At 42.4% G+C, this 26,640-nt stretch overlaps 1 protein-coding gene across 4 annotated transcripts in view; it reads right to left on the bottom strand.

Moving 5' to 3' along the window:
- Positions 1–26,640, bottom strand: part of dgkb (diacylglycerol kinase, beta) — a 752,355-nt gene that overhangs the window by 139,475 nt on the left and 586,240 nt on the right. For all 4 annotated transcript variants that reach the window (XM_048520589.2, XM_048520551.2, XM_048520559.2 and 1 more), the window contains one exon: positions 1,679–1,769. In XM_048520589.2, coding sequence (XP_048376546.1) covers positions 1,679–1,769 — 91 coding nt within the window. The remainder of the gene's footprint in view (positions 1–1,678; positions 1,770–26,640) is intronic.

Here is a 26,640-nt window from a genome sequence, read left to right on the forward strand (position 1 = left end):
CCTCCAAGTCTTGCTCTATTCCATTGACAACTTCTACTGGCTGAGCCAAGGATTATTTTTGCCATGAAAAATCCTTCAGCACCTGACATGACACTCCCTGTAGAGTTCTGCAACTTTCAGGAGTTATGGGAAGCTTCAAATTCTTCTGGAAATTTACCAAGTACCAGCACCAAAGCTATATGTAATTGTTAAACCTTTCATTAATACCGATGTCATTCTGTCCTGCTGCTGAAGCATGTTAAGCTGTGCAAAATGAAGTAGTAATGAATTAAGTGAAATCCAAAGTAGCATCAATGGTTTAAATGAGTGTTGCATACGGATTGCTATCATGATCTAGCTTATCCAGATCTACCTATCTTCACCTCAATTAACATCTCATCAAAATAGTATCTTGCATGAAAAGTAGTGGAACTGCATGCTTGAAGCTATGCTGCATTAAATTTTGTGAAGCACCAATAGCACCCAAACAAGAGATACCATCAAGTTTAGAGATAACAAGGTGTAGAGTTGGATGAACACAGCAGGCCAAGCAGCATCGGAGAAGCAGGAAAGCCGGGGTCTGGACTCTTCTTCAAAAATGGGAGAGGGAAAGGGGATTCTGAAATAGAGAGTGAGGGGGAGGTGGGTGGGAGATGGATAAAGGAGCAGATAGGTGGAGAGGAGACAGACAGGTCAAAGAGGACAGGATGCAGCCAGTAAAGGTGAGGGCAGGGGAGTAGTTAGAGTGGGGATAAGTCAGTCCAGGGAGGACGGACAGGTCAAGGAGGCGATATGAGGCTGCTAGGTAGGAGATGGGGATGGGGTGTGATGGCACCAATAAGGAGGAGTGGATATGTGGGAGGAAGGAAGGGAGGCGGGGATGAGCTGGTCTGATTTTGGGATGTGGTTGGGGGAGAGGAGATTTTGAAGCTTGTGAAGTCCATATTGGTGCCATTGGGCTGCAGGGTTCCCAAGCGAAATATGAGAAGTTGTTCCTGCAACCATCGGGTGGCATTGTTGTGGCAATGCAGGAGGCTGAGGATGGACATGTCATCCAAGGGGTGGGAGGGGGAGTTCAAATGGTTCGTGACTGGGAGGTGCAGTTGTTTGTTGCGAACCAAGCGGAGGTGTTCTGCAAAGCGGACCCCAAGCCTTCGCTCAGTTTCCCCAATGTAGCGGAGGCCACATCAGGAACAGCAGATACAGTATACCACATTAGCAGATGTGCAGGTGAACATCCTGTGGTTGTAGGGAAAAGTGCTGGGGGTGGTGGGGCTGATGGGGAATGTGGAGCGGAGAGTTCTCTCCAGAAAGCAGTTAAGGTGGGGGGGAAAAATGTCTTTGTTAGTGGGGTCAGATTGCAGATGGCAGCAGTGTCGGAGGATGATGCGTTGGAACCAGAGGTTGGTGGGGTGGTACGTGAGGACAAGGGCGGTTCTGTTTTGGTTTTTGATGCGGGGAGGGGATGTGAGGGATGAGTTGCGGGAGATGCGAGAGACACAGTCGAGGGCATTTTCAACCTCCATACTGTCAAGTATGATGCCATATCCCAGATTCTGAATTAAGGGATCCTACTAAGATGTGCTAATCAGTTAGGTATTACATAATGCCTATTTCTACCTACTCCTTGCATAATAAAAAAAATGACGAAGGAACAATTCATCTTGCACCACTTTATCTAATTATCCATTCACCTTACCTCTATCTCGACATATTCGTGTAGCCTTTTACAGGTGGCAGAGAATGTTTCAGACGTCCCAAATTCAAAATACCAGAATTTGTTCTTCATTCTGAAATGAATGAACACAACAAGTTACTTCATACAACTAGCTCATTGGAAGCAGTACCATGAGTAAGTGTGGATCAGAAGGAGTTGACCAACAATGAGTCTGGAGAATCCAGCATTCAGGTGCTTTGGTGATTGAAATGTAATTGTCAGCACACAGCATTATTCTGACGTCAGCTGTACCAAGAAATATAATAGGATCAACTGACCTGGTTCTACCAACAGTGGCAAGATCTCTGGACCAAATGGGTTTTATTAACTGCCGCCAGCTTTGCTAACTGTACTGCTTGGAATCTTATGAAAACTGGGTTGGTTACAGGCATGTATAAAGGGACAGCAGTATCGGGCTTATCTAACCTTCTGAAATTGGAGCTTCAAATTCAAGATCAGCAAGATTGGCACAAATGGAAAAAGACAACACAGCGCTGGAGAACTCGACAGTTAGCATTATTGGAAGCCTTGAACACCACTTTATCGTGTGCTCAAGGCATGTATATGTGTCAACTGTACACAAACTGGATTTGTATACTGTATGCAAATAGAGATTTACACCTCGAACATGATCAGATATATAATATGTGTCCCACATGTAGATGTACATTTTTCTTTTACTGTCACTTTCAGAGCATTTCCAAAATAAACACTATTAAATCCCTCTTTCCTGTAATAAACTTTTGTACCATGCTGAAATCTAACTCCAGGTAAGATCTCTCAGGAAGATGGAGACAAAAAAAAAGACGATTCAAACTCCATGCCAGGAGAGACTACGGAATTCCAAATCTCTGTTTGAGAATTTGCATTACAACATTTACGCAGCTTCACCAAGACCTTAACAGTAGTGAGTGGGACAGTGTACTAACATTTAATGGATAAACAACTGGACTTGAACTAGACTTGCTGAGCTGACGTGTTTGTTTGCAGAGCTTAATCTTAGACTCATTTGTGAATTGCTTGAACTCAATTTGAATTGTCCAGTTCACTAACAATATGCTTCCTTTGCATACCCTATTCTAAAACTGATATTTTAACATAAATTGTTATAATTTTATCATAGTTATTTTTCTACTAAATTGACAGTATTTCAGAATTTCCATTTTAAAATCCTGCCAAACTGTTTATATGGTCCTGTATACAGGTAGAATGTACTGATAAGGAAATAATTTATGATACTTTTTGCCCGAGGCCCTGCAAAGCCAGTAAAATAAAGTGGGTTAAGCATTTAGTCAAGTTGACAGCAGAATACATAACAATTCAGTATTGTTCCACCATTAAAATCTAAATGACCTAGAAAGAAAGTCAATACGAGTAGTCAGTCTTCTGGCTGTTGTTCAGCCAGATTTCCTTCGGCTTTCTGAGTTCTTCTGAGAGTATTGTAACCATAGGGGAGTAATAATGAGCTTGCAACCTAGTTCAGCTCAGAGCTGAATATCTCATTGGTTTTTATTTTATTGTATCAGCACTTTGTTATTGCAGGTTAGACTGGTATAGGGTGGCAACTTTCTGCTGAAACTTTGTGCATAGCTTAACAGGCTGAGATACGTGTCTTTCCGAAGGAAGATTCATTAAAATTAAAATAATTTAGCTGGAAGCCAATATCACAGTATTGGAACCTTACAGATTTGAGTGAACACAATAGCAGTTCAAAAATAAAGTCTGAACAGAATTTCTTATATTGCATTTGTCTGCTTTGCCAATCAGTGGTAGCTTAATTGATGGTTGTGGTTACAATAACATCAAAGGGTGAATATCCTTAATGCTTTCACTAAACTTCAGGCTTCAGAAACACATATATGACTCATTAGAGGGAATGGGGAGGTTGTGCCTCACTAACTTGATTGAGTTTTTTTGAGGGGGTGATGAAGGCAATTGATGGGGGAAAAGCATTGATGTTGTCTACCTGGGCTTCAGAAAAAGACTTTGGCAAGGTCCCTCATGGCAAACTAGTACAAAAGGTGAAGTTTCAAACTAGTACAAAAGGTGAAGTTTCATGGTATCAGGGTGTGCTGGCAAGATGCATACAGAACTCTACTTCATCATAGGAAACAGAGGGTAGCGGTGGACAGGTGCTTTTCAGAATGGACAGCTGCGACTCGTGGTATTCCACAGGGATCAGTGCTGGGACCTCTGCTGTTTGTGATCTATATAAATGCTTTGGAGGAAAACGTAGCTGGTCTAATTGGTGAGTTTGAGGACCATACTGAGATTGGTGGAGGAAGACTGTCAGAGGATACATCAGGATATAAATCAGTTGGAGGCACAGGCAAAAAAATCGCTGATGGAGTTTAATCTGGACAAATGTGAGGTGATGCATTTTGGAAGGTCAATTGCAGGTGTAAATTATACAGTGAATGGCAGAACCCTTAGGATAATTGATATGCAGAGGGATTTGGGCAGCAGGTCCACAGATCACTGAAGGTGGCAATGTAGGTAGATAAGGTAGTAAAAAAGGCTTGTGGCATGCTTTCCAGGGCATTAAGCATAAGGATAGACAAGTTATGCTCTACCTTAAAGAACTTTAGTTAGGCCATACTTGGAATATTGCATACAGTTTTGGTCACCACACTACTAGAAGGATGTGGATGCTTTGAAGAGGGTAACAAAAAGGTTTACCAGGATGTTGCCTGGTACGAAGACAGGTTGGAGTGACTGGGATGGTTTTCATTGGAATGCAGGAGGTTGAGAAACAGAAGTTTATTAGATTGTGAATGGCATGGATAGAGTGGAAAGTACGGGACTTTTTCCAAGGGTGGATGGATCAATTAATAGGGCATACAGGTTCAAGGTGCAAGGGGGAAGGTTAAAAGAGATGTGCGAGGCAAGGTTTTCATGTAAAGGGTGTTGAGAGTCTGCAACACGTTGCCAGAGGAGATGGTGAAAGCAGAAACAATCGCAGCACTCAAGAAGCAACTGGGAGAACACATGGAATAGGAAGGGAATAGAGAGATACGGATCCTGTAAGTGAAGACAGTTTAGTATGGGGGATAAAATGTGTCAGTGCGGGCTTGGAGGGCTGAAATGCCTGTTCCTGTGCTGTGTTGTTCTTTGTTCTTTGATAATGCTGTTAGAGTAGGACACATTAATACTAAGCGATATTTGTTGACTTGTTGAGGAAGATAAGGAAGCCAGTCGTTAACTTGGGACGGCACCAAATCATGTCTTTCGACTACAGTCAGTGGGTAACACTCAAACACAACTTTATCAACTCGACCTGAGCTTGATCCAACCTAGCACTGTGAACAAGGTATGTGACAGTTGGGATATGCAGTTTCATGTCTTCATTGTTGTAGAACAATAAATTTCTTCTGCTTGTCATTCTCAAAAGACACACTGATGAAGTTATATCAAGAACTCAAAACTCAAGTATCATTAAGGTAATTTCTAGTGCTACTGTTGAAAGAGATCTTGCAACTTTCATTCATTTGGAGCAAGAATTAATGAGGATGGAAAAACATTTTCCCTTTCAGATTGAAGCTTATGGACTATCAAACCTAACCTGGGTGAGCGTTTTATTTTTTCAGTCTTTGAAGTTTTCTTCAGTCCATTTTCTTTCAAAACCTTCTTAAGTCTTGGCCTGCCTTTGGAGTCTTCCGTTTTGAACTATGTCTCTTGCAACGTGCACACTGAATTAGCAGTCTGGCGTATTTCAGGCTGTGATTGTCTACACATGCACTGCTTCTAAGGTTACTTGCCCCCATAAATCAAAATAAGACTTTTCAACTTCTTATGTACCTCTAACCTTCCTTGATTTATACTTGTACGTAGTCAGCTCTCAAGCACAACTGTCTAGTACAATGTCAAAGGCCTCTTTCTTCACATGCGAATTCCGGACTGGTGTCTGCTCTTTTCCTATATAAATTTTACCATATCACACTAGCTACAAAAATGAATTAATAAAGGTATATTTGAGTAGCTTGTTCCAAGGGACCGGAACAATGAATTGGGCACTCTATACATTTCTTCAACAATGCCTGGGTCCTTGGATCTTGATCATCACACCATATAAATTATTCTCACCTGACTGCACAGTTGATGCATGTACAGCTAACAATTTATCATGACAGGAAATATAAAACAGAGCTATACAACAAATATGATTTTTGGCATTGTAGTTCCCTCAAGTCACAGTCCCCTGAGGTGACAGAATCTGAAAATACTTATATATGAGCATGCAAAAGCATTCATTCAAGTTACAAAATCATTCAGCAATTGAACACTTAAAACAATTGTTCCTGTGTGACCTCCATTGAATTTCTTGCTTTTTAAAAAAAAATGCAAAAAGACTTTACTTTTGTTGCCTGTTGAAATAAACCTAATTGTTTTGTACTAAACACTGGATTCACACTTCGAAATTTCAGCCCACACTGTCTAAACCATCAAAATCATTCAAATTTCTACAACTATAGGTTTTTAAAACACAACTCCCCCATAAATCATACAATCTCAACTTTCTGCAGTGAGTTACAGTTTATTAAGTCAGGACCTGAAGAGGTGTGACCTTCAGAATTCCTCAGTACAATTCTGGCACAGAGCAGTTTGAAGATCTTTACAATAGTGATATGCCAGTATGACCATTTGAAGACATAAGAGAATGATTTTCTCTGTTCGGTAGGGAAAATCATATCCTTTATTTTTGCAAGTTCAATTTTGTTATAAAAGAAACACAGAGAAAATCATTGCTGCACCCACAAATGCAAATGTGTTGAGAAATGTCAAGTTCAATACTGTTTCAGAAAAAAGGCAAAGGTTCCTTTGAAACCATCATGCATTGTGACTTTTGCTAAAAAAAGGTCTGTTTTATTTTTTGCTTGAAGCAAAATCCATTCATTCAAATCGCAATTTAAATAATTTATGCTAACAAGACTGATATTCATTGCCTAGTTGCCCTGAGAAAAGGTAGGTCTTCACCTTGTAGCAGTTTGGTCTGACTGAATAGTTTATCATGGTACTTAAAAGTCAACCACTTAAAGTGGAATTGGAGTCACATATATAGCAAGCAGGTAAATTAATTGATCAGCAAGTTGCTTTTTCTCATGTAAAATCTTGGCATTTTATTTCTGATGCAAGATTTTTAAAATAAACTAATTTCAAATATTAAAATCCCAGCTGGATTTGATCTAAAAAAAAACCCTCTGGAGTTTTAGTCCAAGCCTCAACCAAAATAACTTGCACATAAACCTCGTCACGTCCACATATTAGAAAATGGGAGATGTCCAGTTTTCCATCAGTGCAAATTATGTGTTCAAAAAAAAACTGATGACAATAAAAAAGTGTCTATTTAGATATTAGAGTTTATCTTAAAATCTACTGCAATCTTTTCTTGTATCCCATATTTTGTTCTTTCTGCTTTGGCTTCTTTTGTAACATATAAAAGAAAAGTATCCTTTGCTTTCTTCCTGAGATCGGGTGGGATTGTGGTGGACAAAATTAAGGAGTGAGACTTTGTTTCACAGCACTGCTTTGGCTAGGATTTTATATTGCTATTAGTCATTGATAGGATGAGGGCATTGCTGGCTAATCCAGCTGTTATTGCCAACATAGACTGAAAACATAGAAATTACGAGCAGGAGAAAGCCATTAGGCCCTTCCAACCTGCTCCATCATTCAATATGAACACAACTGATCCTTTATATCAATGTCAGGCTCCTGCTTTCTCCCCACAACTCTTGGTATCTTTAAAATTGAAAAATGTGTTCCATCTCCTAATTAAATTAATTCATTAGACTTGGCCTCCACAGTTTCTCCTCATTTCAGTCCTAAATGGCCGATGTCATTTCTTGTCACTGTGTTCCCTGATTCTAGACTCCCTGACCAGGGAAAATGTCCTCCCTGCATCAAACTTGTCCAATCCTGTTAGAATTTTGTACGTTTCAATGAGATCACCTCCCCTCCTTCTAAACTCTAGTGAATACAGTAAAACTTTTTTTTCACAGGATATCACTGCCGCCCCTGGTATCATCCTGTGGAGCCTTTGCTGTACTCCCTCTATCGCAAGTACATCTGTTTCTTGGTGGTCTTACCATGATCTTGTATAACTGCAAAATGGCATGCTTGGGATATTATATTTGCCTTCCCAATTTCTTTCTGCACCTGCCTGTCCACTTTCATTGACTGGTGAACAAGGACACCAATTCCTTTGTACATTGACAAATAATATATCAGCATTTTCTTCCTCTTACATAATAACTTTTTTTTACATAACTATACATTTAGTCACATTGCACTGCATCTGCCAAGTGTTTGCCCATTCACTGAATTTGACTAAAGCACTTTGGCATGTCTTTGTATTCTCCTCACAACCCCTAATCCTGCTCAGTGTTATGTTATCAGCAAACTGGGAAAAGTTGTATTTGATGCCCTTATCCAGTTCAATATATGTTTATTATGAACAACTGGGGCCCAAGAACTGATCCTTGTGCTACCCCTCTAGTCACTGCCTGCCACTCAATTCATGCCAATATATTACCTCCTACACACACTTTAATCTTTCCCAGTAACTTTTTATGAAGGGCTTTATCAACAGCCTTCTGAAAATCCATATACACCACATCCACTGGTTCTCCCTTATCTACTGAGTTACGTTCTCAAAACAGCTCCAGTAGATTTGTCAAACATGATTTGTCTTTAATAAACTCATGTTGGATTTTTCAAATCCTGGCAATGTTTTCCAAATCAAAAACAGAAATTGTTGGAGAAACTCAGCAAGTCTGGTAACATATATGGAGAGAAAGCAGATTTAAAGGTTGCCAGATCCGCTGAGTTTTTCCAGCAATTTCTGGTTTTGTCTCAAATTTACAGCACCTGGAATTTTTTTTTGCTTTTCTAATGTTCTATCATCATGTCTTTTATAATAGGCTCTCACATTTGTCCACGGCTGATGTTAGGCTAACTGATCTGAAATGGTCTCTTTTCTCTTTCTCCCTCCCTTTTTAAATATCGGGTTACATTTGTCACTGTCTACAGTCAATGGAATTCAGAATATGACCACCAAGTGCACGGTACATTTTGACAGCCACTTCCTTTAGGACTCTGGGAAGTAGATTATCAGGCTTTACAGATTTGTCAGCCTTTAACCCCATTGATTTCCCCTAAGCCATTTTCTTATTAATACTAATTTTCTTCACACTCACCCTCTCACTAATTTGGTTCACTGGCATTTTTGGGAAGATACTTCTGCCCTGAAGACAGAACTAAAGCATGCATTCAATTCTTCTGCCTTTTTTTGTTCCCCATTATAATTTCCCAGGCTTCTGACTGTAATAGATCTGCATTTTTCTTTGATAATCTTATTTTCACCATACTGACAGGATGTTTCCGCTTGTGGGAAAGTCTAGGATGAGCGGGCACAGTCTCAGAATAAAAGGGGCATCAATTAAAGACTGATATAAGGAGGAATTCTTCTTTCAGATGGTTGGGAGTCTTTGGAACTCTTTTCCACAGACAGCAATGGGGGCAGAGTCCTTGAGTATATTTAAGGCTGTAATAGATGGATCCTTGATCAGTCAGGAAATCAAGGGTTATGGGGAAAAGGCAGCAAAGTGGACGTCAGGGAATGTCAGATCAACCAGCAGTGTATTGAATTGCAGAACAGGTTTGAGGGACTGAATGGGCTACTTCTGTTAAAACCAAAAGAACTGAGGATGCTGCGAATCAGGAACAAAAACAGAAGTTGCTGGAAAAGCTCAGCAGGTCTGGCAGCATCGGTGAAGGAAGAAACAGAGTTAACGTTTCAGGTCCAGTGACCCTTCCTCACAATTTGGGCTACTTCTGTTCCTATTTCATATGATTTTGTGGTCTTCTGACATATTTACCAAAGCTTTTCCTGTTGGTTTCTACATTACCTGCAAATTTACTCTCATTGTCTGTTTAGCCCACTTTACCAATCTTTTTGTCCTCTTTTGCTGAATTCTAAATGCTCCCAATTCTCAGGCTTGCTGCTTTATCTGACAACTTTATACTGTCCCTAATTACTTTTGTAAGCCATGATTAAGCCATCCTTTTTGCATCAGATTGGAATAAATAATTAGTATAATTCATGCATACTTCTCAAAATATGAACTGTTGCCTGTCCATCATCGACCGTTTAGTGAGGCTCTTCAAAACCATCCCTGTCGATTCGGATCTCATCACCTCATAGTTTCTTTTATTTGCATTCAGTTTCAAAGGACCCTGACCCCAACCCATCCCAACTTGTCCTTTGAAAGGTGGTGGTGAACCACTAATTCATGAAGTGTACGTACATTCACATTGCTGTTTGGAATGGAGTTCACAATTTAGATTCAGCAAAAGTGCAGGAGTAGTGATATAGTTTCGAGTAAGAATGGTGAATGATTTGGAGATGATAGTGAGATAGTAATGTTCCCATGCATCTGCTACTCTATAGTTCTATAGGTATTAGAGGTCCAAAGTTTGCAAGTTGCTGTTCAATGTGTATTATAGAAGTTCTTTCCTGAGCATGGCACAGAAATAGCAACAGAGAAGTCCAGTGGGTTTTTCCTTTTTCTACTCCTACTGTTCTGTGTTGAAATGCAAAACAACAAAGATCTTCTGCCTTTACACTAGGAAGACTTCACTTGCTGAGAGAATCATTGCAGAGGCTCTGCATATATAAGTAACAAGTTACAACCCACAAAAATGGATCAGGATTGAGTCAGATATAGAAAGTTGGGGGGTTCCCTCATCATTTTAATTTTTTTGTTGTGATGTGCACAATATATTTGAGTAATGCACTTACTGCCTTGAAATTAAACAAAAAATATTTCTGTAATCAAAAAAGGCAAAGTCTGTCAAAAGAAGCTTCAATGTAGAGTTCAGTTTAAAATAGCTAACTTGACCTACACTCAACACTGAAGGAAGTAACACTGAAATGCACAATCTAGGCAGACATTTCCATACAGTAGAGAAAATGTTAAATCAGTGAAAGACATTTTCATAAATGTAGCTATAAATGCAATAGGAGAGATCAAAGTACTACTAAAGTCACAAACACTCTCACTTTGGTACTGTCTGACTGTCAGCATAAAACATAGAGAACACAGAACATAGAACTGTACAACACAGTACAAGCCCTTTGGCCCATGATATTGGGCCAAATTTCTACTCCGAAACTAGGGCTTATCTAACCTCCGCCCCTACCTTATGTTATCATGCATGTGCCTATCTAATAGCCACTTAATTGCCCCTAAGGGCAATGCATTCCATAAGGACCTGAGGCCAATCCACTACTCTCTCTGGCAATGCATTCCATGCCCCTACCACTCTCTGAGTAAAGAACCTACCTCTGATGTCTCCCCTATATCTACTTCCACTCACTTTAAAACTATGCCCCTTTGTAATAGTTACCTCCACCCTAGGAAAAAGTCTCTGGCTGTCCACTCTACCTATACATCTGATCATTTTCTACACCTGGATTCCAGGAAATTTGACTGGATCAAAATTTGATTGGCATCTCTCTCATGTTGGCATCAGAATATTGAGAGTTCAAACCTCAATGCAGAAGTTGAACACATAAAGTCAGTTGACACTGTTTCCGAGTTCCATCATCTGCAGTTCTTTGTTCTATTTCAGGACATTTTCAAGACCAGAACTCCTTCTCCTGGTGTCTTGGTCAAAATTCCCTTTTCATGCAGCATGGCCAAAACATATTCATTCATCATTCATAATGGCCTGGATGTTTGTGAAGTCAGGGAGGCTGCATAGATGGTGAAAAGTGTCCCGGACCTGATTCCTGGTATTCCAACCCCATTCCTGGGAATTCCAATTTTCAGCAGTGCTTTTCAAGGGTGTAGGCTGCTTTGGGTCATGCGCTTCACCCAGCACTCCCAACCTGACTGGGTACATTGTAGGGACAGATATTTTAAATTCCTCCACAATTTTGATGGAGATAAGCCAGCCTTTCAAACACTTGTGGTCGACAGCAACTTTAATGGTTTTGCGAGTCATTGTCCATGTGAGGGAATCTTTTGAATACAATCCTTGGACAAGAGGTCTTCCTCATGACCCCAAAACAAAACTATACCCTCCCACCCAACATGACTCTTCTTGATCCCCACTTACCCACTTGCAAGGCTATGCCACCTGATGGTCATTGACATTTGTGTCCCTGTATCAAGCAATGCCCCACATGCCCCTCTCTAGGATCTTCATATCAGGTTATAGCATCTCCATGCTCCTTTAGCCACCATAAACTGTACAGAAACAGTGTACTTTATAATGCTGATGTCAGTATAAAAAATGCTTTTTAAAAGTTATGTGTTCAATACTTTCCACTTTCTGCAAGTCGGTAAAAGTGACAATCATTTAGAATCTTTAGAAGTATCCTGGTACAAGTCCCAAGCACTTGAAACTCTTAATTTTGTATGAATAAACACTACAATTAACAGAAGAGGTCAAAGAGGCAGGGCTGCCTATAAAGCATTGTTTGTCCTGGGGCTTAGCTGTTTTCACAGACTAATGAATTTTGGGGTTGTCAATCAAGCCGTTCCTTTTCAGTTCAAATCTCCTGGCTGTTCTCTCTCTTTGCCAATCAAGGCTCTCCTCTCCTTTCGCTGTTTGAAATCCCTTTTGTCCCCGGAGTTCTATTTCAAGCATTTTTGTAATCCTTTTTTTTCCATTTTACCCTGTCATAGAGATGTACAGCATAGAAACAGGCCCTACTGCCCAACTCATCCATGCTGACCAGATATCCAAAATTAATCTAGTCCCATTTTCCAGCATTTTGCCCATATCCCTCTGAACACTTCTTATTCATGTGCCAACCAGGTGCCTTTTAAATATTGTAATTGTATCTGCCTCCACCACTTCCTCTGGCAGCTCGTTCCACATACCACCAATCTCAGAGTGAAGAAGTTGCACTTCAGGTCCTTTTTAAATTTTGCCCTGTCACCTTAAACCTATACTGTCTAGTTCTGGAATCCCCCATCCAGTGGATCCATGCCTCTCATGATTTTATAAACTTCGATAAGGTTACTCCTCAGCCTCCAATGCTCCAGGGAAAATAGCCCCAGCCTCTCCCCATCGTACAAAACCTCCAACCCTGGCCACAAATCTTGTAAGCCTTTTCTGAACCCTTGCAAGTTTCACAAAATCAGTCCTATAGCTGGGATAGCAGAATTGATCACAATATTCCAAAAGTGGCCGAACCAACATCCTGTACAGCTGCAACATGACCTCCCAACTGCTATACTCAATGCACTGACCAATAAAGGCAAGCATACCAAATGTCGCCTTCACTAACTTGTCTAGCTGTGGCTCCAAGTTCAACTATGAGCTTTGAATCTGCATTCCAAGGTCTCTTTGTTCAGCAACACTCCCCAGGACCTTACCATCCTGATTTGCCTTTCCAAAATGCAGTACCACAAATAAAAATTTGCTGTTCTTTGTATGATTCCAATTTAAGTTGCTCCATTTGTGAATCAATCCTCACTAAATCACTTCCATTTTATCGAAATTACAATATTCTTCTTTAAAGTTCAAGTTTTCAGGAAGTATTTCTCTTTGCATAGTGCCTACATTTAGCTCTACTTTCAATGTTTTTGCCATTGCTTCTAAAGTGAACTTTGTGAACTATTCCAAAGAAGCCAACAACAAATCCCTTTTTCTAAGGAAAGCTTCTGCAACAGAAAAAGCCATTTTTAACTATTCATTGAAAACAACAAAACAGGTTGTGAAATCTTCTTTGTGTAAATTTGGCCAAATCACTGTACTCCACTTAGCCTATGGATTCGAATTTCTACAAAAGGTTCCCACTTGTGTAATGAAAAAGTTTCGTCAATGATCTCAGAATAAAAGATCACCCAGGAAACAGTGTTCATAATATGTTAAAATGTAACATTCCATTTGAGATTGAGAATAAGGGTTAGATTCAATTGTACTAAACTTAAATGGGACAATTGCATTGAAATAAGGGTAGGGTTCTCTGGAGTGCACCGAAAAGTAATTTATCAAAAAGGACAGTTGATAAACAATGGCAAATGTTTAAAAAAAAGCTCATGACCCACAAAAAGGATGTATCCCAGTCAGTAAAGAAAAAAAATTCTCAAAAGGGGGAAAGCAATCATAGTAAACCGTAGACCGTATCGCAAAAATATTAAAGCATAGAAACACTTGGCTAATAATGCCTGCACCGCCTCATTAAATGAGAATTATTACCTAGTGCCAATCTCTTAATTTGCGTCTACACCCTTGCATATTATTTTTATCTGCATAATCCCCCAATGCTGTTTGAATGCCTCAATTAAACATCTTCCATCACACTTCCAAACAATATATTCCATACCCTAATTATTTGCAAAGTGAAAAGGCTTGTTCCTCATTTCAACTGAAAAATTTTATGACAGGTCTTCGAGTACTTTGAGGGTCGACAAAGAGAAGCCAGTAGATGCAACGTATTCAGATTTCCAAAAGAGATAAGAACTCACGGTGCTGGGGTAGTATATTAAAATGGACACAGGATTGACTAACTAATAGAAGTCAGACAGTTGGAATAAAGGGAGCAGTTCCAGGATGGCAACCTGTAACTAGTGGAGTGCTCCACTGATCAGTGAGGGGACCACAGTTATTTACAATATATTTTAATGACTTGGATGATGGAAATGAATGCATTATCACCAAGGTTTGTGGATGATGCAAAAATAGGTCAGGAAGCAAGTAGTGCAAATTATACAAGGAGTCAATAGAGGAACAGAACTCAATGGTTAAGTTAACAAAGTGTGGGGCTGGATGAACACAGCAGGCCAAGTAGTATCTTAGGACCACATAAGCTGACGTTTTGGGCCTAGACCCTTCATCAGAAAAGGGGGATGGGGAGAGGATTCTGAAATAAATAGGGAGAGAGGGGGAGGTGGACTGAAGATAGATAGAGGAGAAGATAGGTGCAGAGGAGAGTATGGGTGGGGAGGTAGGGAGGGGATAGGTCAGTCCAGGGAGGACGGACAGGTCAACGGGGCGGGGTGAGGTTGGTAGGTAGGAAATGGAGGTGCAGCTTGAGGTGGGAGGAGGGGATAGGTGAGAGGAAGAACAGGTTAGGCAGGCAGGTCAATCTGGGCTGGTTTTGGGATGCAGTGGGGGGAGGGGAGATTTTGAAGCTGGTGAAATCCACCTTCGGCCTTGAAACAATTCTCTTGTGGTCTCTTTGGCGTGAAAAGCAACTCATTGGTTAAGTGACTGGACAAAACCTGGCAGATGGAATACGATATGAGAAATACGAGGTTCCTTTGGTACGAAGAATGGACGAGCTGAATATTGTTTAATTGGGAAAGAAAGTGGAAAGCTGCAGCGCAGAGGGATTTGGGAATCCTTGTCTTTGTTATCTTTGTCTTGCTCTGGGGCGGCTGGGGACAGATTTCAATAATTGCTTTCTTAGTGAAGACAGGATAACTGATACACCATTGAAGAACAAATTTGCAAAGTATGTATGGCATATCAATTAATGCATTCATATTTATGAAATATATACACAATACCATAATATAATTTTCTCTGTTTAATGTGGTCCCTAAGAAAATTTAGACATGGGACATTCTATTTAACTGAAACAATTTCCCAACCATTTGGTTGGAAATTAATATTTCTACTTTTCTTTCCTGATGAAAAGCACAAAAAAGTAACTGGCTATTTTTAGTTTATATAAGTTTGGATAAGCATATGTCTTCCTGACAGAACCACAAGGCTGAACAGCAATGTTTTCTCTTATGGTTGTAATATGGATCCAAGAAAAATCTTCCTTCATTCTTTGAATAAAGTCGTCCTCCACTTAAAGTTATGGGGCTTGTATCTCTAAATTAATGTGATCTCACAATGCATTTTATTTGAACCATTCTTCTTATCATCATTTACTTTCAAACAGAATATGCAACATTTCAAAAGTCATATATTTTTAGATGAATTATCAGAAACCCTGGAATTAAGCACGCTGATATTGATCAGCAATTATCTTGTTTTGTGGATGTAAACATCCAGAATAATGACAATGCAAGGTGGGTTTTAGTCCTTTAAATTCTTCATAATAAAATGCCAGCAAATTAACTTTGGTTAGTGTTTATCAAGAAAATAATTTTAGCTCAAGACTGGAATCACAGATCTGATCTTCATAGGAACAAAAGATCAGGGATAGGCCTGTTCCACCATTGAATGAGATCATAGCTGATAAGTGGCCTAACTCGATGTAACTGCCTTTGGCCCATACCCCTCGAAGCCTTTGCTAAACAAAAACAAAACTATCTCACATTTTAAACTAAGAACTGATAGAGCATCCACTACCATTTCTAGAAGGAAGTTCCAAATCTCTACCACTCTTTGCATGTAGAAGTGCTTCTTAACATCTCTCCCAAACTGTCTGACCCTAACTCTCAAACTATCTCCCATAGTTCTAGAGCCCACAACCACTGTAAATAATTTATCTACCCTGTCTTTTCCTATCAATACCATGAAAACTTCAATTAGATCACCCCTAAACGTTCATACTACTAATGCTGCGTATGGTTGTGGTCAGACTGCATTTGGAATATTGTGAACAGTTTTAGGCCCTGTATCAAAGGAAAGATGTGCTGGTGTTGAGCGAGTTCCAAACAAGGTTTACAAGAATGATCCCAGGGATTAAGTGCTTGTTTTATGAGAAGTAGTTGAGAACTCAGATCTCTATTCGATGGAATTTAGAAAGATGAGAGGGGATTGCATCCAAAGTTACAGAATGCTGAGAGACCTGGATAGAGTGGGTGTGGAGAAGATGTTTCCATTGGTAGATAAGACGAGGACCCAACAGCACAGCCTCAGAGTGAAGGATGACTCTTTAGAACTGAAATGAGGAGGAATTTATTCTGCAAGAGGGTAGTCAATCTGTGGAACTCATAGCTGCAGAAGGCTGTGGAGGCCAAGTCATTGAGTGTATTTAAGACAGAGATAGAAAGGTTCTTGATTGATAAGGAGACCAAGGGTTACGTGATGAAGGCAGGAGATTGGGGCTGAGAAACATATCTGCCACGATTGAATGGTGGGACAGACTCTTTTGGCTCCCATGCCTTTTCAGATCATTCATACTATGTGCTTTCACCCTCAGCCTCCACCCAACCTCATATCTCCAGCATATTCCCTCAGATTGCTATGTCACTGCCATTCTTCGTCATCCTTATCAAACCTCATTCCTGCTCAGAATTCCATGTTATCCCATAAGTACTCTATGCATCCTACAATTACCTCTCCCAACATATGTTAGAAATGAGATATTGCCATCTCCTTGTGCAGTTTCAATAGAGTTATTTGTTCATACTCCCCATGGACGACCATTACAAAAGCTTAGCTGACTTCAAAAACTACAATTATCTTAGCAGAGGATTCTGAGTTCAGAGTTTGTTTGACAATTCCAGGCACCTCTTAAAGGATTTGCTGTCTTTGATGTTGTGTCTGATTACAGCCAGTTTTTTTAAGAAAAGTGATTGGCCGCTTGAGGAAATTTCAAACTTTTAGAAGCTTGTTTTCATCTCAACAAGTTTTTTTTCAAGGTTTGTACATGGTAAATACAGTGTGCGGGGCTATAGCATTAGCTTGAAGTTAAAGGGACCACAGAGTTTGGGTGCATGATATGGTCCTGAGGAACAATGGGGGAAGAGGTGAGAGGGTGAGAGTGTTAGAGGGATCTGGTAGCCTCTAAAACAAATGGGAGAGAACAAAGGCAGACGTCCGAACAAGCTCTCTTCGTAACTGTCCCTTTGGCCACTTATTATCCGCTTCCAGGACCCTGACCCTGACTTGACCCTGACCCACTTCATTGTTCCCTGAGCAAAAATTAGATCTAGTGCGGGTTTTGATCTAAGACACATCTGTTGAGTCAGGGAGTTTCCCGATTCTGACCAATCATCTTGGTAACAAAATTCCAACCTCAAGTTCAATATATTGTAGCCTAAATTGGATCTCGAGCGCGAGAAGGGAATTCAACCTACGTCCCTGGTTCTAGACTCAGCAGCTTTGGAAGGCAATCTCTTAATGTTTATCATGTCACCTTTAAGGCTAAATCAGAATGATCCTAACATCCAAGTGCGGATTTTTGCACTCTATCTATTTACAGAAGCAGAAAGGCAAAGGAAATCAACTGTGAGGCTGTATCATATCAGACCTGAAATGTTCAAAAAATGTTCAAAATGGTGTGTTTTGGACATGACTTCAATTTCTAATGTCCTGCAAGAGCCCCAGCTATGAACTTTCTTATCTACTAAATGGTCAACTATTTCTCTCTATAAGCACTAAACATCATTCACCACTTCATCCAACATGCTTAAATCAGAAATGGGGACATGTTAAATAAATGTGACACATAATTCACAATCTCGCTATTATATCAGTGCACTGAACAAACTGGTAAGGGAAATATCATTCCTTTGACAATCAACATTAATTGAAAACTTATGCTTGTGCAATCCTTTTCTATTAATCAAATCCAGAAAGTTGAGGTACTTCATTTTGATTTGTTAAGAAGGCTTTGATGGATTGGTAAAGGAAATTCATTCCAACAATGGTTACAAATTGAATTAGGTTTTCCAAGTGGGAAATCTAGATCAGACTGTAGGAAGTTAGTACAAATTCAGAGCAGTTGGCAGAAGATCACCTCATTCCAGCTGAAAAGAAAAATCTGATCTTCCATGTCCCATTAGCCTTGCACTAATTATTGTCATTGGGCCATCAAAGCTTGTTTATGATGGCTCTGGCTGACAGAATATTGGGACACCCTGTTAAGCTCAGGACATGATGGGGCAGTTATTGGCACCAAATCATCTTTCAGTTGCTTATGTGTATTACAGGCTTCATTGACATATAAGCCATATATGGAGCATTGCGCAGTTATTGCTGTCACAGAAACAAATTTATTTTTGTTGATTTCACGAACCAGCTGTTTACAGCAAATGTCTGAGTCAACAGATTCAATGAACTGCTATCTGAACCTACTCAGCTCTCATTTATTAAAATGATTTAAAAATAAAATCTAAAAATGCATCAAAACAGCCATGCCAAAGTATGATGAGCAAAGATTAAACTTTTCCAAGCTGACTGTTCATAAACAGACTTTCTGGTTGAAGGGTCTTAGCCTGAAACGTCAGCTTTTGTGCTCCTAAGATGCTGCTTGGCCTGCTGTGTTCATCCAGCCCCACACTTTGTTATTTCGGGTTGAATGTGCTTTGTCTGGTAATGTTGCAAACAAATGGGGAGTGTATTAATGCTCAGTGATATCTGAACAATTGGTCCTTAATACACACTAATCCAAAAATCCAAATGGGTGCACAATAGACAGTGGGTGTGAATATTACATGTCCTGTGTGATCTCAGTCATGGTGGAAGAGAAAGCAAAACAGGGACAGTGTACATCCCATCACCTTCCCATTGCTCCTGAACTCACTCGCACATTGTGGGAGAGTTTGGTAGGTGTCAAAATTGGCAATAGCGCCACCATATGTAAATAAATAATCAAGGCTAAAATTAGCATGTTAAAACTTCAGTTGAGCCCAATATTATCTTGGCCAGGCCACAATATGGTTGACACGGGCAGGTGAGAATGAGCAGCCCTGTTTTTTTAAAGCAGGTTTTTGAAAGTTAGGGTAAGAAGAGGTGCGGTGCAGTTTTCAGAGAATGTTCTTTTTACACCAGGAGAACCCTGCAAAAGATAGGACCATCTGTTCCTTCAGCCCCACACAGAATTTAATAATTTTCACTGAACCTGGGACAAATCATTTGATTTTTAGCGGTTTCCTGCAACGTGGCACCTTCATTTGGATATCATTACACGAGTTAAACAAAATCATTTCTGCATTCGCATTGAATACAGCTTACACAAATGTGCAAATGCACACAGTCTTACACTGCTTCATTTGCAAAGTACAGCAGCAACTATGAGGTATTTAAACTGTTGATTTCTGTCTCACAGGATGTTAAGACAATTACAAATGAGGAAGGCTGTTTGGCCTATGACGAGTCCACCATCTCCAAAATACTTTTCCTTGCGAAACAGTAATTTGTTCAACAATGCCATCTGTCGCCCCAATTTTTCAACACAGGAGTCAATTGAATTTATTGATCAATTGGGGTGCCCAGCCTGTGAACAATGTTGGCATTGGTCAGAAAGTTGGGAGAACCATGTGGAATGAGGAGCAAGGACATTTCCATTGTAAGAAGAACAAAAAAGTCCAAAGTGTTGAATGGTGAGATGAGACAAGTGAGTAGTCAACATGCTCATCGATATGTGTTCTCGCCTTATTAATATACAGTTTGGGGGAGGTGATGGCGTGGTAGTAATGTCATTGGACTTAGAACCCCAGGCGAGGAACAGGGAGAGAGAGAGCAGTTGAACACGTGGTTACAGGGATGGTGCAGGAGGGAGGGATTCAGATACCTGGATAATTGGGGCTCATTCTGGGGTAGGCAGGACCTCCACAAACGGGATGGTCTGCACCTGAACCAGAAGGGTATTAAGATCCTGGGGGGAAATTTGCTAATGCTCTTTGGGAGGGTTTAAACTAATTCAGCAGGGGGATGGGAACCTGAATTGTAGCTCCAGTGTACCGGGGGTTGACAGTAATGAGGTCATGATTAAGTTTTCAAAGTCGCAGGAGTGTATCGGCAGGCAGGAAGGTCATTTGAAGTGTGTCTACTTCAATGCCAGGAGCATCCGGAATAAGGTGGGTGAACTTGCAGCATGGGTTGGTACCTGGGACTTCGATGTTGTGGCCATTTCGGAGACATGGATAGAGCAGGGGCAGGAGGATGAGGACTTGTCTACTGAGGTAGTATGGGCTGAGGTTAGAAACAGGAAAGGAGAGGTCACCCTGTTGGGAGTTTTCTATAGGCCTCCAAAAAGTTCCAGAGATGTAGAGGAAAGGATTGCAAAGATGATTCTGGATAGGAGTGGAAGTAACAGGGTTGTTGTTATGGGGGCCTTTAACTTTCCAAATATTGACTGGAAATGCTATAGTTCGAGTACTTTAGATGGGTCCGTTTTTGTCCAGTGTGTGCAGGAAGGTTTCCTGACACAGTATGCAGATAGGCCAACACGAGGCGAGGCCACATTGGATTTGATACTAGGCAATGAACCAAGCCAGGTGTTAGATTTGGAGGTAGGTGAGCACTCTGGTGAGAGAGACCACAATTTGGTTACGTTTATTTTAGCAATGGAAAGGAATAGGTACAAACCTCAGTACAACAGTTATAATGGGGGAAAGGCAATTATGAGGCAGTTAGGCAAGACTTAGGATGCAGAGAATGGGGAAGGGAACTGCAGGGGCTGGGCACAATTGAAATGTGAAGCTTGTTCAAGGAACAGCTACTGCGTGTCCTTGATAAGTATGTACCTGTCAGGCAGGGTGAAAGTGGTTGAGCGAGGGAACCGTGGTTTACTAATGAAGGAATAAGTAAACAACGATCCGTCCCAGGCCTGGAACAACTGTGAAATTGGTTCTTAGGGCAGAAGAAAGATAGGACAAAGAATACACCTCCTCCCACCCACCCTCCTGCAAAAATTCCATTCCCTATTCCCAATTCCTCCGCCTCCGCCGCATCTGCTCCCACGATAAGACATTCCACTCCCGCACATCCCAGATGTCCAAGTTCTTCAAGGACCGCAACTTTCCCCCACAGTGATCGAGAACGCCCTTGACCGCGTCTCCCATATTTCCCGCAATACATCCCTCACACCACGCCCCCCGCCACAACCGCCCTAATAGGATCCCCCTCGTTCTCACACACCACCCTACCAACCTCCGGATACAACGCATCATCCTCCGACACTTTCGCCATCTACAATCCGACCCCACCACCCAAGACATTTTTCCATCCCCACCCCTGTCTGCTTTCCGGAGAGACCACTCTCTCCGTGACTCCTTTGTTCGCTCCACACTGCCCTCCAACCCCACCACACCTGGCACCTTCCCCTGCAACCACAGGAAATGCTACACTTGTCCCCACACCTCCTCCCTCACCCCTATCCCAGGCCCCAAGACGACATTCCACATTAAGCAGAGGTTCACCTGCACATCTGCCAATGTGGTATACTGCATCCACTGTACCCGGTGTGGCTTCCTCTACATTGGGGAAACCAAGCGGAGGCTTGGAGACCGCTTTGCAGAACACCTCCGCTCAGTTCGCAACAAACAACTGCACCTCCCAGTCGCAAACCATTTCCACTCCCCCTCCCATTCTCTAGATGACATGTCCATCATGGGCCTCCTGCACTGCCACAATGATGCCACCCGAAGGTTGCAGGAACAGCAACTCATATTCCGCCTGGGAACCCTGCAACCTAATGGTATCAATGTGGACTTCACCAGTTTCAAAATCTCCCCTTCCCCTACTGCATCCCAAAACCAGCCCAGTTTGTCCCCTCCCCCCACTGCACCACACAACCAGCCCAGCTCTTCCCCCCCACCCACTGCATCCCAAAACCAGTCCAACCTGTCTCTGCCTCCCTAACCGGTTCTTCCTCTCACCCATCCCTTCCTCCCACCCCAAGCCGCACCCCCATCTACCTACTAACCTCATCCCACCTCCTTGACCTGTCCGTCTTCCCTGGACTGACCTATCCCCTCCCTACCTCCCCACCTATACTCTCTCCACCTATCTTCTTTACTCTCCATCTTCGGTCTGCCTTCCCCTCTCTCCCTATTTATTCCAGTTCCCTCTCCCCATCCCCCTCTCTGATGAAGGGTCTAGGCCCGAAACGTCAGCTTTTGTGCTCCTGAGATGCTGCTTGGCCTGCTCTGTTCATCCAGCCTCACATTTTATTATCTAGGACTAAGAAAACTGCAGTTCTTTTAATACAACAATTGGCCGACCTTATAAGAGAAACATTAGAGTCCACCGAAAGGTGGACAGAGGGCAAGAAGATCCTAGACGCACGAATCAGAGAACTAGAAAAAAGGAACCAGGTTTTAGCAGAAGGCCAGTGGGGGCCTCTGCCCCCATACCATCCCAGAGAGGGGCCTAATGCTTCTGAAAGGAGTCTAAGTGAGGAAGCAAACCTCGCCCCGGTAACCGGGGGTGGGGCCCTGGCAAACCCTACCGGGAGGTATCACCCCTTCACACCCAGAGAAAGGCAGATCTTGGTGTCCCCGGGAAGATTACAACCCAGAAGTGTAAATGCTAAGTTCTGGGTGGAATGAGACATCATCTGGGTGGGACACCAACTACACTTACGAGACATATATCAACTCATCCGGGCGGCATGTCCACAAGATAAATGGCGAATGATAGGGGATGGTTCTGGTCCGGCTAATGCTGAAGACCAGGCCAGACATGATTACCGAGGCGGATGGTGGATGTATGCTGTAGAGTTAGCAGCAGAGACAGAGGCACAGGGGGAACCCTTCAATCGCTTCAAAGCTGAAGTCCAAAGGGCCCTGGGTAATGCCCCTACTAATTAGTCTAAGATCACAAACTCAAAACAACAGAAGAGAGACAGGGCTTCTGAGTACAGAGAACTATTGTTTAAGGTATACCAAGAATGTCCAGGGATGCCAGAGACAAGTCGTATGGATAGGGCTTTTATACAGGCTTTCAAAGATGGGTTATCATCCGCCCACCAGGCAATTCTGAAAATGGGTGTAATTGCCACTAAAGATTATGATGAATTGGTAGAATGGGCATCTGGGATAACGGAAGGGATGGGAAGAAAACCCCTGTCTGTATCAGACAGGAAAATGTGGGTACCATGACAAAGATAAAACCGAAAGTCATTTGTCATTACTGTGGTAAGAAAGGGCACTATGCTAGAGAATGTAGAACCCCCAAACAGAACAAAGGGAGATCTGGGGGCATCTGCCAATATTGTGGCAAACAGGGCCACTCAGAGAGCCGCTATTGGGAAAAACATGGCAAGCCAACAACTGCCACTCCTAAAAAGGAAATGGGCTGACAGTCGGCAGCCCCCATGGGCACAGGTAATAGGGAAGGTAGGATTTACGTGTCTGCACTATGAGGAAGCAGACAATGTGAGATGGGGGTGGACACAGGAGCCTCCATATCTATCACTGACGTACCCCTGCCCACAACCAACAAAATGATTTTTGTAAAAGGCGTCAGCGGGCAAAAGACTCCTGCCTACTTGAGCGAAGCCACTTTGGTAGAAATTAATAACTTGTACATACCGATATGATTTTATGTGTATAAAAATAATGAAGGAACTATCATGGGAAATGAAAGTGTGCGAAGTAATAATCAATTGCGGGAAAGGCAAATTAATTTGGCCCCATCCCGATGGGAGGAAGGAGAAAATGGGAGCCTGTGCAAGCCATCTGGAAACTGTCCAAGCCGCATCTGCCATTGCAAGTGAATGGCAATTGGAGGGCAATGGGCTTGGTGCCATTTGTACCTCTGTCCCATGGGTATGGGCACGAACCAAACTAGATACCGGGCTAATTAAAATTGACCCCATAGTAGTAGAAGTTCCGGAACATAAACCGCACCGTCAGTATCCCATCAAACTGGAGGCTAAGCAGGCAGTTGTGGAAATCGTTGAAGGGCTAGTGGAAAAGGTAATTCTTCGGGAAATGACGAGTACCAACAACTCCCCTACCTGGCCAGTGTGCAAACTGGAAGGTAGTTACCGACTCACAATTGACTACACTGCCCTAAATAAAGTCACGCCAAAATTGCACCCCATTGTGGCCAGCCCGTCCACAATTTTGAACAGGCTCTCCCTGACCCACAAAATCTTTACTGTACTGGACTTTGCCAACGGATTCTGGTCCATCCCACTTCAGTGCAATTCCCAAGGTAAATTCGCATTTACCATCGGGGACAAACAGTACATGTGGACCCGACTTTCCCAAGGATTCCATAAAAGCCCAGCTATCTTTCATCGGGTAACGAGCAATATGCTCAGGGAAATCGAACTGCCCCACGGCAGCACGATACTCCAATATGTCGATGACATCTAATTGGCCTCAGGATCCAAACCTGGCCGCCAAGAGGCACTGTACTTAGTTCTGAAACACTTGGAGGACAAGGATCTTAAAGCAAGTCTGCAAAAGGCCCAAGTGGGGAAAACTAAGGTCCTGTATCTGGGGCATTTGATCTCCCAAGGCACGAAAGAAATGCCTGTAGGTAGGAAAATCACTGTACAACAAATGCCACGACCCGTGACAGTCCGTGGTGTGAGGAAAATTTTAGGCTTGTTTAATTATTGCAGGAATTTTATCCCTGAGCTTGCCAAATGGGTAGAACCAATACAATGACTGGTAAAAGGGGGGAAACCAGCCACGGATTGCGGGCCCAAACAAGATGAAGTTTACACAAAACTAAAAGCAGAATTAATATCAGCCCCACGACTGGGACGACCTGATGCTGGTAAAGACTTCCACATTTATTGTAATAATGAGGGAGGATTTTACTCAGCAGTGGTGGCCCAGACCCATGGAGATGGACAGCGGCCAATTCTACTGCAAAAGGCCCAGTGGTGAACGATTTACCCAGATGTATAGCAGCCTTGGACTGTGCCACGTGGGCTGTCAGGGTCAGTGAACCCATTCTAATGACAGGAAATATTGTTTAACATACCAAACATACACTGGTGGAGATGCTAAATACGGGAAAACTACCCTCCGTCTCCAACATGAGAAGGGCAAAATGGGAAGCTGTCCTCTTGCCACCTACCAAATCTTTAACCATTTTGCGGAACACCCGAAATAACCCGGCGGAAGGTATGTTAGGAGAAGGTAAGTCACTTGGCTGTGGGAATGTCAACATTGAGGTAGATGTAGGTAGAATAAAAGATATGCCCCTGGAGCCACCAGATGAAATCCTGTTTGTGGATGGTTCCTGGGAGTATGTCCGTGGGTCGCACGAACAGGATGGGCCGTAGTTAACTCTGACTTACGAGTAGTCCAGGCAGGGAGAATTGAAGGAGGTTTGTCACCCCAGGTGGCAGAGCTAGTTGCCTTGACCCAGGACCTCATGAAGGCAAATGGGGAAATGGTTAATATTTACACTGACAGTAAATATGCATTTGGAATTGAGCATGATTACATGACTGTTTGGGGAAGATGGGGTTTTGTTACCACAGGAGGCACCCCAATCAAACATGGAAAAATAATAGAAACCTTACTGGAAGCCAGCGAACGAGTGCTGAAGGGCAAGGCCCACCAATGGGAACCAGGCAACCAAAATCCCTAGTGGCACATTTTTAAAGGGAACCAGGCTGCTGATAAAGCAGCCCAGTTAGCCTTGGAAATGGAGGATATCCAGCCCTTATCGGCCATATTTGCTGAGGGCGGCCCTACCATTAGTAATACACAACTGCACACAGATACCCCTGAAGAAGAACGCTCTGTATGGAAGTCACGGGGGGCCATGCCTAACGAGAAGGGTGTCTGGAGAGTGAATGGCATGGTTTTGGCCCCCGAGTTCATCCAGCATACCCTCATGCAGTTGCATCATGGCATATCCCAGCATTGGAAAAAAACGGTGGTGGAAAAGCATGGGCAGGGATAGAGCGTGATACTGTTGCCGTTGTGTGACGTGTGCCCAGCACAACCTGGGCATGCCTGTCAAGATCAGGATGGGACACCAGCCATGCCTGAAGAGGCCCTGGGAACATATACAGATAGATTTTACCGGCCCACTTCCCCGATCCCACGGAAAAGCGTTTTGCCTGGTAATCGTTGACCAGTTTACCAGACGGGTAGGGCCGTATCTGACCCACAAAAGTGAAAGCTGCAAGACTCTGGTAAAAGATGGACAGAAGTCCTACCTGCGATACTAATGAAACTCAGGGCTACTACAAGCCGCACAACCGGATGAACCCCAGATGAATTGATGACCGGCAGAGCAATGCAATATGTCGCTATGTGCTGGAGCTGAGCACCCTGTTGAAATCCTTGCGCCAAGCCGTGCGGGACAGACGAGAA

Source organism: Stegostoma tigrinum, chromosome 2 (genome assembly GCF_030684315.1).
Source record: "Stegostoma tigrinum isolate sSteTig4 chromosome 2, sSteTig4.hap1, whole genome shotgun sequence".
NCBI classification, from domain to species: domain Eukaryota; kingdom Metazoa; phylum Chordata; class Chondrichthyes; order Orectolobiformes; family Stegostomatidae; genus Stegostoma; species Stegostoma tigrinum.